The sequence below is a fragment of the Hypanus sabinus genome, chromosome X2, assembly GCF_030144855.1.
Source record: "Hypanus sabinus isolate sHypSab1 chromosome X2, sHypSab1.hap1, whole genome shotgun sequence".
NCBI lineage: Eukaryota > Metazoa > Chordata > Chondrichthyes > Myliobatiformes > Dasyatidae > Hypanus > Hypanus sabinus.
The window spans coordinates 7,246,930-7,262,840 of NC_082739.1; the positions used below are offsets into that span (position 1 = coordinate 7,246,930).

At 41.5% G+C, this 15,911-nt stretch overlaps 1 protein-coding gene across 1 annotated transcript in view; it reads left to right on the top strand.

The window, feature by feature from the left end:
- LOC132385039 (myelin protein P0-like) overlaps positions 1-15,793 on the top strand; it is a 34,403-nt gene extending 18,610 nt beyond the window's left edge. The window contains exons 4-8 of the mRNA XM_059956744.1: positions 1,019-1,235; positions 3,900-4,065; positions 4,143-4,194; positions 8,401-8,526; positions 15,721-15,793. Of these exons, the coding sequence (XP_059812727.1) occupies positions 1,019-1,235; positions 3,900-4,065; positions 4,143-4,194; positions 8,401-8,526; positions 15,721-15,756 (597 nt within the window). The 3' untranslated portion in view covers positions 15,757-15,793. The remainder of the gene's footprint in view (positions 1-1,018; positions 1,236-3,899; positions 4,066-4,142; positions 4,195-8,400; positions 8,527-15,720) is intronic.
- Positions 15,794-15,911: the final 118 nt, after the last annotated feature.

The following is a 15,911-nucleotide window of genomic DNA, read 5'->3' on the forward strand; positions in this document are numbered from 1 at the left end:
ATCCAGCAGAGCTGATCCCCTAGTGAGCTCAACAACAAGCTGTTCTAAAAAACCATCCTTACACATTCTACAAATTCTCTCTCTTGAGGTCCAGTACTGACCTGGTTTTCCTAATGCAGATTCATGTTAAAATCCCCAGTGATTATCATGACATTGCCCTTCTGACATGCCTTTTTCTACCTCCTGCTGTAATTTGTAATCCACATCCGGGCTGCTGTTTGGAGGCCTGAGAATATGAATTGTAAAGAATTGTAATGAATTGTCCTTGAAAGTGGAAGAATCAGCTCAGAGTAGTGGTGAATGAAGTTATTCACACTGGTTTAGGGGGCCTGATGGGTGTAGAGTAATTATTTTTCCTGAACCTGTTGTGTGGGACATTAAGATTCTGTACCCTACCCCCACCACCACCACAGATAGTTTTTGTTTCTCACACCATTCTCTGTAATCTCTAGAGACTGTTGTGCATGATAATCCCAGGGGATCAGCAGTTTCTGAGATACTCAAACTATCCTGTCTGGCACCAACAATCATTCCATGGTCAAAGCCACTTAGATCACATTTCTTCCCCATTCTGATGTTTGGTCGAAACAACAACTGAACCTTTTGTCCATTTCTGCATGCTTTTATGCATTGAGTTCCTGCCATGTGATTGGCTGATTAGATATTTGCATTAATGAACAGGTGTTCAGGTGTACTAATAAAGTGGCCATTGAGTGTATATTAACATCCTTCATAATTGCTGGATTTAAATTCTGTACCTTTGATACAGACAGCAGGCAGTTCACCAACATCTTAAGGGATATTAAAAGGGGGAATACATAAGGGACTTGCTAGTGTACTATCTACAGGATATCATATAAAAAGATTTCCTTTTCATCTCTGGGAAATGTTAAAATGGGAGAAAGGGGAGAATTCAACACTGTCTTCCAAGAGTAGAATGTTCATCAGTAAAATGCAGGGGAGGTTTTTATATAACTGTGTTTCTTTTTAATTGTTTTCCCTTTTTATTCCAATATAGATATTCTTTTTCTATCAAAATGTCAGTACGGTGGCACAGGACAGTAAGTTCACCCAAAGGTTGAAGTGGGTGGGTGACATCATGAAAAAAAACGCCTCCATTCTCATAAGTGATGTGAACTGTAGTGACAACGGTGAATTCATCTGTGATTTGAGGATCCCCAGATTTTCCAACAGTGTCTATAGAAGCAAGACACGTTTAATAGTTTGGTGTGAAGGTAATAAATGACACCACTGCAATTCTGCATAGTTGGGGATGAATGTAAAAGACTTGAACGCTTTTGAGTTCTGTGTGGTGGGACATAAGTACAAAGCGGTGATTGGTACATAAATAATTGGTGAAGTTTCGTCTTTTGGCATTCTGTTCAATATGTGAATAGGAAGGAACATGGAGAGAATGTTACCTATAAAAGAGGTGTCTAGACTCGAAAACCAGAGGGTTCAGCATCAGAATAGAAGGATGTCCCTTTAGAACAGGGATCAAGTGGATGGTAAATCTGTGGAATTCATTGCTACGGATGGCTTTGGAGGCAAAGTCTTTGAGTATATTTAAAACAGTGATTGATAGATTCTTGATTAGACAGGGAGAAGGCAGGAGCACGAGGGTGAGTGAGATGATAAATCAGCTATGATGGATTGTCGGAGCAAGTTCAATGGGCTAAATGGCTAAATTCTGCTCCTATGTCTTATGGCCTTAAGGAATTAATCTATTAGGAAATAGCAGTAGGAATGAATATGGTGCAGTTGTTTTTTTTTTGGGAGACTCTACAACATGCATCAATGGGAAAGTAATTTGTGCCATTGGTATTCTGTACAATGGGAGTAAATGGGAAGGAATTGCTTGAATAGTTTTTTTCTTAATGGAAATGAATAGGAACAGATTGATCTTTTGGGCTTCTAAATAATGGAAAAGAATGAGATGAAATTGGTCAGTTGGAAAACTATAGTGGCAAGGGTAAGTGTGTCATTGTGAGTCTGTACAGCATTTGTGAATGGGAAGGTTCTGGCCTGCTGGGATTCTATTGCATGGGTGTGAAGAGTAAGAGTGTGTGTGATTTGGAATCTAAGCAAAAGGAGTGAACAAAATCAGATTTGATGAAGGGGAACTGGCTGAATGAGGAGAATTAGTCAAATGATTGAGAACGATATAGATGGTTGAAATTCTACAGAAAGGGCTTGGATTAGAAAAGATTAAACAAAAGAGATTCTGCAGATGCTTCAAATCTAGAGCAACAGATACAAAATTCTGAAGGAACTCACCAAGTTAAGCAGCATTTATGGAGATGAATAAAGAGTTGCTGTTTTTTAAAAAAAAATTATTGATGAGGCTTTGTCAAGCACCTCTGCTCCATCCACAAAGCAGACACCTCATATTCCGTCTAGGTAGCCTCCAACCTGATGACATGAACATCGATTTCTCCAAATTCTGGTAATTTTTCTCTCTCCCTTCTGTCATCTTCAATTCTCCTCTCTGGCAACTTAACTCTGCTCACCTGCCTATGACCTTGCCCTGATGCCCCTCCTCCTTATATTTCTCCCATCCTCCATTCTCCTCTCCTATCAGATTGCTTCCTCTCCAGCCCCATACTTTTTCCACCTATCACCTCCCAACTTCTTACTTCATCCTCCTCCCCCACCCATCCAGCTTCACCGGTCACCTTCCAGGTTGTCTGCCTTCCTGTCCCCCCCCTCGTTTTGTGGCATCTTCCCCTTTCCTTTCCAGTCCGAATGAAGGTCTTAGTCCAAAACATTGACTGTTTCTTCATAGATGCTGCCTGACCTGCTGTGTTCCTCCAGCATTTTGTGTGTTGACCATAAAAGATTATCCTGTTGGTATTCTATGCAAAAGAGTGAACAGGAAAAGATTTGGGCCAACTCTAATGCATAATTTCCTGAAAGCTCCCTAAAAGTCATTAGTGTGGTAAAGAAGGCATCTGGGATGCTTACTTTTGTTAGTCAAGGCATTGAATTCAGGTGTCAGGATGCTATGATGCAGCTTCATTAAGCTCCTGTTAGATTTGCATTCAATTCTGGCTGCCCCATTAAAGGAAGGATGTTGAGGCTTTGAAGAGGGTGCAGAGGAGATTTACCAGGATGCTGCCTGGATTAGAGAGCATGTCTTATCATGAGGAGTTGGACAAACCTAAAGTGTTTTCTGTGGAGTGGTGGAGGCTGAGGGGATGCCTGTAAGAAGGTTATAAAATGATGAGAGTAGATAGAGTAGACAACCAGAATCTTTTCCCCTGGTTTAAATGTCTGAAGGGCATGCATTTAAAGTTCGAGGGGGTAACAGATCATAGGGAATGTGCAGGGCCAGTTTTTATTTTATACAGAGAGCTGGGTGCCTCAAATGCAGGGCCAGGGCTGTTGAAGGAAGCACGTGCAACAGAGGTATTTAAGGTACTCTTAGATAGGGTTAGATAACCCTAATGCGAATATACAGAGTTGGATGGATATGGACCATGTGCAGGCAGAAAGGATTTGTCTTTGATTTATTTATTTTTCTTGATACAGCACAGAAAAGGCCCTTTCAACTCTTCAAGCCATGCCACCCAATTTAATCCTAGCCTAATCACAGGACAATTTACAATGGCCAGCCGGTACATCTTTGGACTGTGGGAGAAAACCCATGCAGTCACAGGGAGAACATACAAACTCCTTGTAGGCAGCAGCAGGATTTGAACCCAGTCACTGGTACTGTAAAGTGTTGTGCTAACTACTAGGCTACCGTGCCGCCCCATCCACCTTATCTACAACCCTCATGAATTTATGTTCTGGAGAATCTTTGCTCTTTTTATATCTAAATATCTTGTCCCAATAGCATCTCCTATGTGGTAAATTGCTATGACTCACTAACCTTTTGACATTTCTAATTCCTACAGAAAGTATGCGCCCACGAGTCTTGAACATTCCCAGTTCCAAGGAAGGGATAACAAAGAATGTTATCATATATATATCAGCTGGGTTTTTCACCATCTTCATTGCACTCTCTGTACTCCTATTAATCATATGGAAACATTCATCATGTACAGCACCAAGAAATGAAAGGTATACTCTTTAAGGAGAGGGGTGTTGATGGGGTTACAGACTTTGAACAATGCATAACGCTGAACTTTTCTCTGTAGTATCAGTGATTCACCAGGACAGAATGATGCAAGTGCCCTTGAGAATGTTAAGGTAAGGGGTGTTTTACCATATATAATTTGAGCACAAACGTATTTGTAATTCAGAACAATGAGATGGTTCTTCCAATGATGGCAAGTCATCTGAACTTGACAGGTTTCATCCACTAAAGCCGAAAGTTTCTTTGAATTCGTCACTCTCTGGCTTACTGGCTGTCAAAGCTGTCACTAACGTTGAATGTTTGTAGTTGTCTTCACCATCCAAGCATTGAAAAACTTAGTGAACTACTGATAAAAACACTTCAAAAATTGAAATATTAAAGAAACCTTAGAACACGATTCTTCAGTTAAATCAAAACATACAAACTGTTCTCTGGTGGACACTTTTTCCAATTAATCAGTCTTCCTACTGGACTATCCAGGACAGGAGAAGTGGGTAAAATTCCTGGTCTTAGACCTAGAGAAAGTGAGGAAGTTTACACTGACCTGCTGGATCTGCGAGGTCTGCATGAGCAAGGTGACACTTAATTCGAGAGAAGACTAGACTATGCTTGGACCTCCCAAACTTCCAGCTGGTTAAGTGAGTAAAAACCAATAGATCATTTGGCTTTTCAGGAGAGTACTGACAAATCTTGAGTCTTCTTCCAAGCACTCTTAAGATCGAGAGATACATCCACTTAAACCTCACCATCCACCAATCTACAGTTAAATCAGTTAACATAAGGTTAATTTCCATGTGATTATTTGTTATTTCAAGTACCTGTCCAAATGTAATTTGGTGGTGCGGTAGCATAGTGGTTAGCTCAACACTCTACCATTGATTAGTGTTCATTTCCCGCTGTTGTCTGTTCGGAGTTTGTACGTTCTCTTTGCAACTGTGTAAGGTTTCCTTCGGGTGCTCCAGTTTCCTCCCACATTCCAAGAACGTATGGCTTAGGGCTTTCTGCTTTTTGCAGGGATCGCTCCCTATGTGACTCCCTTGTCCACTCATTCCCCCCCCCCCCATCCCTTCCCATCGATCTCCCTCCTGGCACTTATCCTTGTAAACAGAACAAGTGCTACACCTGCCCTTACACTTCCTCCCTCACCACCATTCAGGGCCCCCAGACAGTCCTTCCAGGTGAGGCAACACTTCACCTGTGAGTCGGCTGGTGTGGTATACTGCATCCGGTGCTCCCGGTGTGGCCTTTTATATATTGGTGAGACCTGACGCAGACTGGAAGACCATTTCGTGGAACACCTATGCTCGGTCCGCCAGGGAAAGCGGGATCTCCCAGTGGCCACACATTTTAATTCCATGTCCCATTCCCATTCTGATATGTCTATCCATGGCCTCCTCTACTGTTAAGATGAAGCCACACTCAGGTTGGAGGAACAACACCTTATATACCGGCTGGGTAGCCTCCAACCTGATGGCATGAACATTGACTTCTCTAACTTCTGTTAATGCCCCTCCTCCCCTTCTTACCCCATCCCTGATATATTTAGTTGTTTGCCTGTTCTCCAAATCCCTCTGGTGCTTCCCCCCCCCCCCACCTCCTTTCTTTCTCCCTAGGCCTCCCATCCCACGATCCTTTCCCTTCTCCAGCTCTGTATCCCTTTTGCCAATCACCCTTCCGGCTCTCAGCTTCATCCCACCCCCTCCGGTCTTCTCCTATCATTTCGCATTTCCCCCTTCCCCCTCTACTTTCAAATCTCTTACTATCTTTCCTTTCGGTTAGTCCTGACGAAAGGTCTCAGCCCGAAACGCCGACATCGCTTTTCCCTATAGATGCTGCCTAGCCTGCTGTGTTCTACCAGCATTTTGTGTGTGTTGTGGCTTAGGGTTAGCAAGTTGTGGGCATGCTATGTTGCTGCCAGAAGTGTGGTGATACTTGCAGGCTATCCCCAGCACATCCTGTTTCACATACATGTGACAAATAAAGCTGATCTTTAAAAGGTCTCTTAAATGTCACCACTACCTCCTCAGCTCATTCCAGATATTAACTATTCTTTATATGAAAAGTTTACCCCTCAGGTCCCTTTCAAAATTCCTCCATCTCTCCTTAAACCTATGGTCCCTAATTTTAGACCCCTCTACCACAGGAAACAGATATGAGCCATCTACCCTATCTATCACTCTCAAATTTCATATAGCTGTGCCATGTCTTCTCTCAGCCTCTTTCACACCAGGGGACAAAAGGCCAGCCTATCCAACCTCTCCTGATAACTCAAGCCCTCTTATTCAGGTTCCTAGTTTAATCACATCTTTCCTATTAGTGTGACATCCAGAATGGCACACAATATAACGATTGAGGCCTAACAATAATTTTGCTCAGCTGTAACAGGACATCCCAAAACTTGTTGTCACTGGCTGGGCCATGAACTATAAGTATGCCATACACTTTCCTCACTACCCTTTCTACCTGTGCTCCAACTTTCAGGTGACTATGTATTGGTACCCCAAAGTTTGTTTGCTCAACAACACTTCCCAAGGCCCTGCCATTCACAGAATACAATAAAAGGAATAAAATACCAAGTGGTATTGTTGAGCCCAGAATGTTACTTCAAATAAAATCAAAGAAACAAAGTCCAAGGTTATGAATTTATCATCTATTTGAAATAATTGTGATATAGTATGAGAAATAAATAGCCAGGATGAGCTGCAGAGCATCTGGAAACAGCAGAATGGTTTTAGTGAGGTACTCTTGTGTCATGTTTCAGTGGGAGAATTGGAATACAGAGGTGAAGACCTTCTATTAAAGAGATAGGAAACTGGAGACATAGGACACTTAAATGATAAAGTTAAGGTACTAGAGGGCTAGGTTTTGTTGGGTGAATAAGGATCTTAAAGAGCTGGACTTCAATGATAGAGTTAAAGTATTTAATTTAAGCTATCAAGGGAATAAAATTCACAGCAAAAGTTGAAATACTAGAATTTGGGACTTGAAGGGGTGATATAAAGAAAAGAAAAGGTTAGGCTTTATTAGTCTAATGGCCTTTTCTCTTTGATTATTTTAGTATGAAAATATTATCAAGTATAGTGAACTATTCACTATGTAAAAGTATACTTCTAGCTCAAGTCTTTGAGAACTGTCCACTCATTATATTTGGTTGACTTCCTCAAGTGTTGGGTGGCACTGAAAATAATTGCAATTCAGAGAAAGCTGTTCTACTGCCTCAATTTAAAGAGATTTCAATAGGTACATTTAATGTCAGTAAAATGTATACAATATACATCCTGAAATTCTTTTTCTTCACAAACAGCCATGAAAACAGAGGAGTGCCCCAAAGAATGAATAACAGTTAAAAGTTAGAACCCCAATGTCCCCCCAGCTCCCCCCTCCCATGCACAAGCAGCAGCAAGGCAACGTCCCCCAACAACAAAAAACCCTTGGCACCCCAAAGACTTTGCATTTCACCCAGTATTCAACAGACCACAGGCTCTCTCTCCCTAATAAGCGAAAAAGAGGTGTCCCCGTTTCACAGCGAGACGGGAGACATAACAAAACAACTCACTGATTTATGGTGTAAAATTCTATTGCATTACTTTTTTCAAGCTCTGTGCCTCTGGGCACACAGCCAGTAGCAAGGTTGCTGCTTCTGACCTTCCTTGTTCTCCCATGATACATCAGTCGGCAGCACCAGCCTTGAATCAGCCCATCTCCAGAGCCAGGAAAATCTGGCACCCTGAAGATGCACTAGTCTTCCAGGCCGTGACCTTGGCATATCCAAAAGCGGCCAGTCGTGAGGCCCTGAGAGTGAAAACCCAAAGTCAGAGTGTAACTCCAGGTCAAGGTCTTCAAAAGAGCCTGAAGGGGGGGAAAAAAGAGATATCAAAGATAGAAGTAGAGCTGTTTCCAAAGATGCAAGCAAAGGAGTTGCCATTTAGCGCCATAATCACTACATCTCTGAACATCCTTAAGCACAAAGGGCTTGGGTACTTCATTAAAACAACCTAAGCAGTGAGTTTTGCAAGTTAGCTGTTGATGCCACTACAACTGACCCTAATCTAATATATGCCAATCAGAAGGAAAGATGAGATCTGCTGCTGCACAAACAGGGGTCACAAGTTCAATGTGTGACTAACTCAGCCCCAGCTGAAGTAAGCCAAGTCAGCACAGAGTACCAATAGAACCTGCAACATCCCTAGCCCACACTAACAAGCTCCATGCTGCCTTAGCTCAATAAGCAATACAAGTCAAGACCAGTAGGAACTGAATTAGAATTTTTGAAGGACAAAGAGTCATTTGATTAATCAAGTATTTTCATCAACAATCAGGAAACAGATGGTTACTTAACTGTGAACCGGCAGCCGGCACATCAGAACGACAGAAAAAGGACATCTGTGGAGGAAAAGCAAAATAAGGAAACAAAAAAAGATGAAGATGAAACCTATGTAACAATGGTAAGATGTTTAGAGGTATAATTCTGAATATAGAGGACTGCTGTAAATAGAAAACATTATACAGGTTGGCTATCTAAAATTATCCATCCAACTGTAACACTTTATTCTGAATTTGGTTACTGTTTTCCATTGGACTACCTCAGTACACTGTTGTAATGGCCAGCACAATAAAGCTTTTTCACTGTATCTTGATACATATGACTGCAATAAACTAACCTACCAATTTGCCATTGGATGCACACATAATGTAAAAACTTCGTAGGAGTTCCATTTCCCAAACAACCTATCATATATTTCATTCTCACTTTCCTATAAAAATACCAAAATCCTACATACTGACTTTAACTCTTATTTGTTACAACAGTTCCCACAAACGTTCCCACATCTCATTCTCACTCAATCCGATGTATCACCTCCAGTCAAATGCCTCAAATGTTTGTGAAGAAAAAGCATTTCAGGATGTATATTGTATACATTTCTCTGTCATTAAATTGGACCTTTGAACCTTTGAACCTCTTTCTCCAAAATGCACCCCAGGACTTCTTGAAATTATTTAAGTTGTGTGATCCAAAGAGTTGGTTTGGTCATATGTTATACAATTTGGAAGTTTCCTATGTCCTATCTTTTAGTCCTCAGTTCCTCTTAGTTGTTCCCTCGCATTTGAACCAATGAAGAATTTATGCAGAGCAGCTTTGCCACTTGCCCTTATTAACTCAAAGATTCCATTGAGATTACCAAAGAAATCAAACCACTGAACCTATTCTGAAAAGCAGGAATTATCAATGGAATTTATTTGTTTACCCTCAAAATGGACCAACAATTCCCATCCCTCTTGGATGGTTCTGGAGTATCCATAGAACATAGAAGAGTACAGCACAGAAACAGGCCATTCAGCCCACAGTGTTGAGCTGAACCAGCTACTAAGCAAATCAAAAACACTTGCTTACTAATCCCTTCTACTTACATCATGTCCATATCCCTCCATCTTCCTTATTTTCATATACCTATCCAAACATCTAATGTATTTGCCTCTAACACCATACCAGGTATCCATGATTAACAACTTTGAGAAGTACCAGATAAGCTTCACTAGGAACATTTCTGACATCATATTTTTGAATAAATACATTTTGAAGAAATATCATTAATATACAAATAATAAAATGGTGTGAAATAATGGGGCAAGGGTAAGCTGCATCACTATACAGGTGGTTACTTAGATAAAGAATGGGAAGGATTGTGCATCTCTTTATTGTCTTTTACAATTGCAAACCAAAACAAATTACCTCACAGTCACTGAGGTACCTTTTGAACAGAGTTCACTCTTGCACAGTAGAAAACTCAGCAGGCAGATTTTCACATAACAATAATGTGATCATTTGTTTTCAATGTTAGTTATGGGTTAGTGGGTGACCAGGATGCCAGGTTTCTGTGTTTCTTTAAAATCATACCATGGAATTCTTAATAACTACCTGGGAAGGCAAAAGTTCAACACCTCAACCAGAAGATGGCACTCCCACGGTGCTGAATTGGAGAGGCAGTCTGAATTTTCAGTTTTCCCAAAAGTAGAACTCGAATCCTCAGACGTCTGAGAAGAGAAAGACAATGATTTGATGTGACACCAGTCCAGTTACAGCAACTTTATTGCATTAAAATAAAGGCAACTATTCTCTTATAACTGCTTACTCGGTAGATTACAACACGTTTTACCATCTCATATTAGACAGAAGCTCAGAGGCAGTGGATTCATTACACCAGTTAATTCCCTTTAACCAGCTCTGATTTATCATCACTTGGTTCAGCTCACTTCTGTATTCATGTTTTATAACTCTACCTTTGAAAAAGGATCTAGTGCTTTCCTGGCGTATATGATGAATAAACTCTTCTCCGGCATCCAACCAGGTACATGTATTGAATTTACCATTATTGAAACATCAGTTAAAATTGATATCTGTACCCAGCTGGAAGCCTAGGAAGAGTTTATTTGTCAGTTATACCTTATACTGTTTATGGGTGCATTATATATGAATTTGTACATTATTACAAAAGATTCCAGAAGTCGTGTGGTCGTCACTTAAATACTAGAGTCCACGCAGGGATAACAAAGTGACAGTCTTGGAATATTCCTTAACACAAGTGGTCGCCACATAACACACCCGAATCCATGTATAGGTTAACAAAGAGTGGTCACTACAGAATACTCCAGAAATCCAAGTATGTATCATACAAAGTGACAGTCATGTATCCAATATACATCGTGTGCCGCAAATTATCACAATCTTTCGACCCGGAGAAATATTGGGACTGCCCACTGCTGTAGTGAACTCTTCAACTCACTCAACTCAATTCACTCCCTCCTGGTAGCTCACGGTCCATTGAATCTATTTAACTGATGAATTTTTCCAGAAACTTCTCAAATCGAATAGAAAGAACCTCCACACATTTGATATGACATCATCCATGCGCCTAAATGACGCTTACGGTTAATAAAAAACAACTTTGGCATGTAATAACATACAACATAAAAACAAATGGTCCCAACACCAACTCCTGTGGAACACCACTATTCTCCAGCAGCTAATCATAAAAGGCTCCCTTTATTCCTACTCTTTGCTTCCTGCCAATCTTCTGTCCATGCTAGTACCTTTCTTGTAATATGACGGGCTCTTATCCTGTTAAACAGCCTCATGTGCAGTAACTTGTCAAAGACCTTGTGAAAATCCAAGTACACAACATCCATTGCTTTCCCTTTGTGTATACTGCTTGTTATTTCCTCAAAGCAGTCCAACAGATTTGTCAGGCAAGATATTCCCCTATGGAAACCATGCTGAGTTTGGCCTATTATATGCTTCCAAGTACCCTGAAACCTCATCCTTGACAATCAGTTCCAACATCTTCCCAATCACTTGAGGTCAGGCAACTAGCCTATAATTTTGCTTCTTCTGCCCCTCTCCCTCCTTGTAGTGACATTTGCAATTTTCCACTTTTCCAGAACCATTCCAGAATCTAGTGATTCTTGAAAGATCATTAGTAATGCCTCCACAATTTCTTCAACTACCTCTTTCAGAACCTTGGGGTGTAATTCATCTGGTCCAGGTGACTTGTCTACCTTCAGGCTTTTCAGTGTCTCAAACATTTTCTCCCTATTAATAGCAACCGCATTCACTTCTGCCTCCTGACTCTCTTGAACTTCCAGCATCCTGCTAATGACTTGCATGGTGTAGATTGATTGCATGTGTGGCGCATGGCCAGATGGTTAAGGTGTCGGTCTAGTGATCTGAAGGTCTCTAGTTCGAGCCTCAGTTGAGGCAGCATGTTCTGTCCTTGAGCAAGGCACTTAACCACACATTGCACTGCGACAACACTGGTGCCAAGCTGTATGGGTCCTAATGCCCATAGTGGAGTGGGGAGGGGAGACTTGCAGCATGGGCAACTGCCGGTCTTCTATACAACCTTGCCCCGGCCTCAGTCATCATCGAAACTCGATGGACAGCCAAAGAGAGAGAGAGAGATTGATGCAAAATACTTACTCAATTTGTTCGCCATTACTACCTCTCTAGCATCACTTCTCAGCAGTCCAAAATCTACTTTTGACTCTCTTTTACTCTTTATATATTTGAAAAAAACTTTTGGTATCTTGCTTGATAATGTTGGCTAGCTTTCATTCATATTTAATCTTTCCCCAATTATGCCTTTTTAAGTATCTTTTGTTGGCTTTTAAAAGTTTCCCAATCCTCTAACTTATCACTATTTTTTGTTGCTCTGTTATGTGCCTTATCTTTTGCTTTTATGTTGGCTTTGACTTCCCTTGTCAACCATGGTTGTGTCATCCTGCCTTTAGAATACTACCACTTTGAGATGTACCTATCCTGTGCCTTCTGAATTGTTTCCAGAAACTTCTGCCATTGCTGCTCCGGTGTCATCCCAGCTAGTCTCCCCTTCCAATCAACTTTGGCCAGTTCCTTTGTCATGCCTCTGTAATTCTCTTTGCTCCACTGTAATATTGATACATCAGACTTTAGCTTCTTCCTCTCAAACTGTAGGGTGAATTTGATCACTGCCTCCTAAAGGTTCATTTACCTTAAGCTCACTAATGAAGTTCAGTTCATTACATGATACCCAATCCAGAATCACTGATCTCCTCGTGGGCTCAACCACAAGCTGCTCTAAAAAGCCATCTCGTAGGGGTTCCAGAAATGTGATCCAGCACCCACCTGTTTTCCCAATTTATCTGCATATTGAAATTCCCATGATTATCGTAACATTGTCCTTTTGACATGCCTTTTCAATCTCCCTTTGTAATTATTTAGCCCACAGCCAGGCTACTTTTCGGAGCTCGGTATATAACTCCCATCAGGGTCTTTTTACCTTTGCAGTTTCTTAACTCTACCAACAAGGATTCTGCATCTTCCACTCTGATGTCATCTGCTTCTAAGGATTTGATTTCATCTTTTTACCAACAGAGCCACACCACCCCCTCTGTCCACCTGCCTGTCCATTTGATACAGTGTGTATCTTTGGACGTTAAGCTCCCAAATATAAACTTCTTTCAGCCATGACTTAGTGATGCTCACATCATACCTGCCAATCTCTGAGTTTCAACATCATCTTCCTTGTACCTGCATGCATTCAAATATAACTTCTTCAGTACTTTACCTTTTCAATTTTGTCTCCCTTTTACATGGCAACTCATCCCACTGACTGCAATTTTGCCCTATCATCTGCCTGTCCGTCCTGACAGTCTCGCTACACGCTGCCTCTGCTACTAAACCAACAGCCCTATCCTCAGCCCCATTGCTTTGGTTCCCAACCCTCCTGCCAAATTATTTTAAACACTCCTCAACAGCTTAGCAAACCTGCCTGCAAGGGTATTGGCCCCCCTTGGGTTCGGTGTAACCTGACCCTTTTGTACAGGTTATGCCTTTCCCCCTCCCCACCCCCCATGATCAGAAATCTGAAACCCTGCCCGCTGCAACAGTTTCTCAGCCACACATTCATCTGTGAATATCTTATGCTTATCCTCATTGACAAATGGCACAGCAGCCCTGAAGATCGTGCTTTTCAGCTTTCTACTTAGCTCGCTAAATTCTCTCTTCAGGACCTCCTCACTCTTCCTACCTATGTAATTGGTGCCAATATTTACCAAGACTTCTGACTGCTCACAATCCCCACTTTAGAATGCTGTGGACCTGATCCCAGTATTCCTGACCCTGGCACCCACCTGCGAGGCAACATACCATCGGGATATCTGTATCTCATGTCGTCTACTGTAGCTGTGGAATCCCCTACCACTACTGCAGTCCTCTTCTCCATCTTTCCCTTCTGAGTTACAGTACCAGACAGTCCAGAGACCTGGTGGCTGCAGCTCCCACCTGGTAGGTCTTCCAACAGTATCCAAAACGGTATTCTTTTCATTGTGGGAAACAGCCTCGGGGGTATTCTGTACTGACTACCCAGTTCCCTTCCCTCTCCTGGCAGTCACCTATTTTCCAGCCACAGCCGACAGTTCCCTGTAGCTCCTATCATCTCAGTTTCCCATACGAGCTGCAGATCTAATTCCCTGACATGTTCTCTAAGGAGCTGCAGCTCCATGCTCCCAGTGCAGATGTAGCTATCCAGGAGGCGGGAAGTCACACAAAGAACACAACACAATGTCTAGAGTCATCCTCACTGCATCAACTATGCACTAAGCAACGAAGAATGAAGAAGAAAATTACCAGATATTAACCTTGCCAAACCTGTTCCTGCCAAAGCCTTCCCACTCCTTAACTCACACAATGACCATTTCACTTAGTTTTATTTGCCCTTGCTAATGAGTTGTGATTATGTCACCGAAAAAGCCGAAATCCCACGAAAATGCCTTCTTTTAAATCTCCTTGACTTGCATGAGACCTGCACAAATTCAGCTGTGACTGTCAAAAGCTCCTTTTTTAAAATCTCATGCTTCCTGACCTTCATGAGGCTTCCTGCACCAATTCGACTGTACCGTGAAAAATAAAGGACGGGGGTGGGTAGGTTGACGTGTGTGTGTGGGGAAGGGGGCGGGGGAAGACATCATTGGAACAGAGAAAAGGTTGAAGATGACAGTGTGCTTTGAAGAATGTTAAGGTACACACTAGGTCTTTATTTGGAGTGTAGAAGGTTGAGGAGGGACTTAATAGAGGTATTTAAAATTATGAGGGGGATAGAGTTGACATGAATAGGCTTTTTCTATTGAGAGTAGGGGAGATTCAAACAAGAGGACATGAGTTGAGAGTTAGGGGGCAAAAGTTTAAGGGTAACATGAGGGGGAATTTCTTTACTCAGAAAGTGGAGGCTGTGTGGAACGAGATTCCAGTAGAAGTGGTAGAGGCAGGTTCGGTATTGTCATTTAAAGTAAAATTGGATAGGTATATGGACAGGAAAGGAATGGAGTGCGGGCCAGTGGGACTAGGTTGAGAGTAAGCATTTGGCATGGACTAGGAGGGCCGAGATGGCCTGTTTCCATGCTGTAATTGTTATATGGTTATAAGTTACTTACTCCTCGCATGTTGTCATCAGAGGTAAGACTGCCATTTAGTTCCATCTCTAACTGTCCTAATCTGAGAGACCTGCTCAGCCATTCAGAGGGAAGTTAAGAACCAGACCAGGTAAAAATGATAGATTTTCTTTTCTGAAGGAAATTAGTGAATAAGATGGCAGTCTGGTAGTTTCATGGACACCATAATCTATATTCAAACCAAAGTGTCCAGCAATAATCCAAGAAAATAGTTTTGGAAAATATTTCAGTCATTCAGCCACCATACTCATGCTCTTTAGCACATACACTTCCTTCATCTAATCACATGAGCCCTAAGAATTTCTCACTTTTCCTGCAGTTTATTGTGATTTAGCCATTTGTTTGTGGCAACTAGATTTGGAATTCAATTTACAAGGGTATAGTGTAGTGAAGGTCAAATGTGAGATGCTCAGAGGGCCATCGCTTTATTCATGGTTCAAAGTGCATGTGACATTAAAGTTGTGCAGCAGCTGACTTAATTCCACAATTTAACCAGTTTCTTACACAAAGTAACAGGGAATTTATTCATAATAAATGATATGGAAGCTTATGATTATTTATTGTAATTAACACAACGCAAAGATCAGAAATGTTGATTTAGTTCTATTGTCATTGGCCTTAACCCATTTCTAATGCTGTCTTTCCTTTGTCTTTAGCATGCATTCTCAGGAACCAGGAAAACAAGTGACTAGTCTCCTAACCCAGTCAAACAACAATGATACAGCAAGAATATACCCAACAAGTCTAGGGTTCTCCTCTGATGTCTTTCCTTTTAAAACTTTAAGGTACTTATCACTCACGATTTTAGTAACACAGGAAACCTATCAACAATTCTTCAAAAACACTT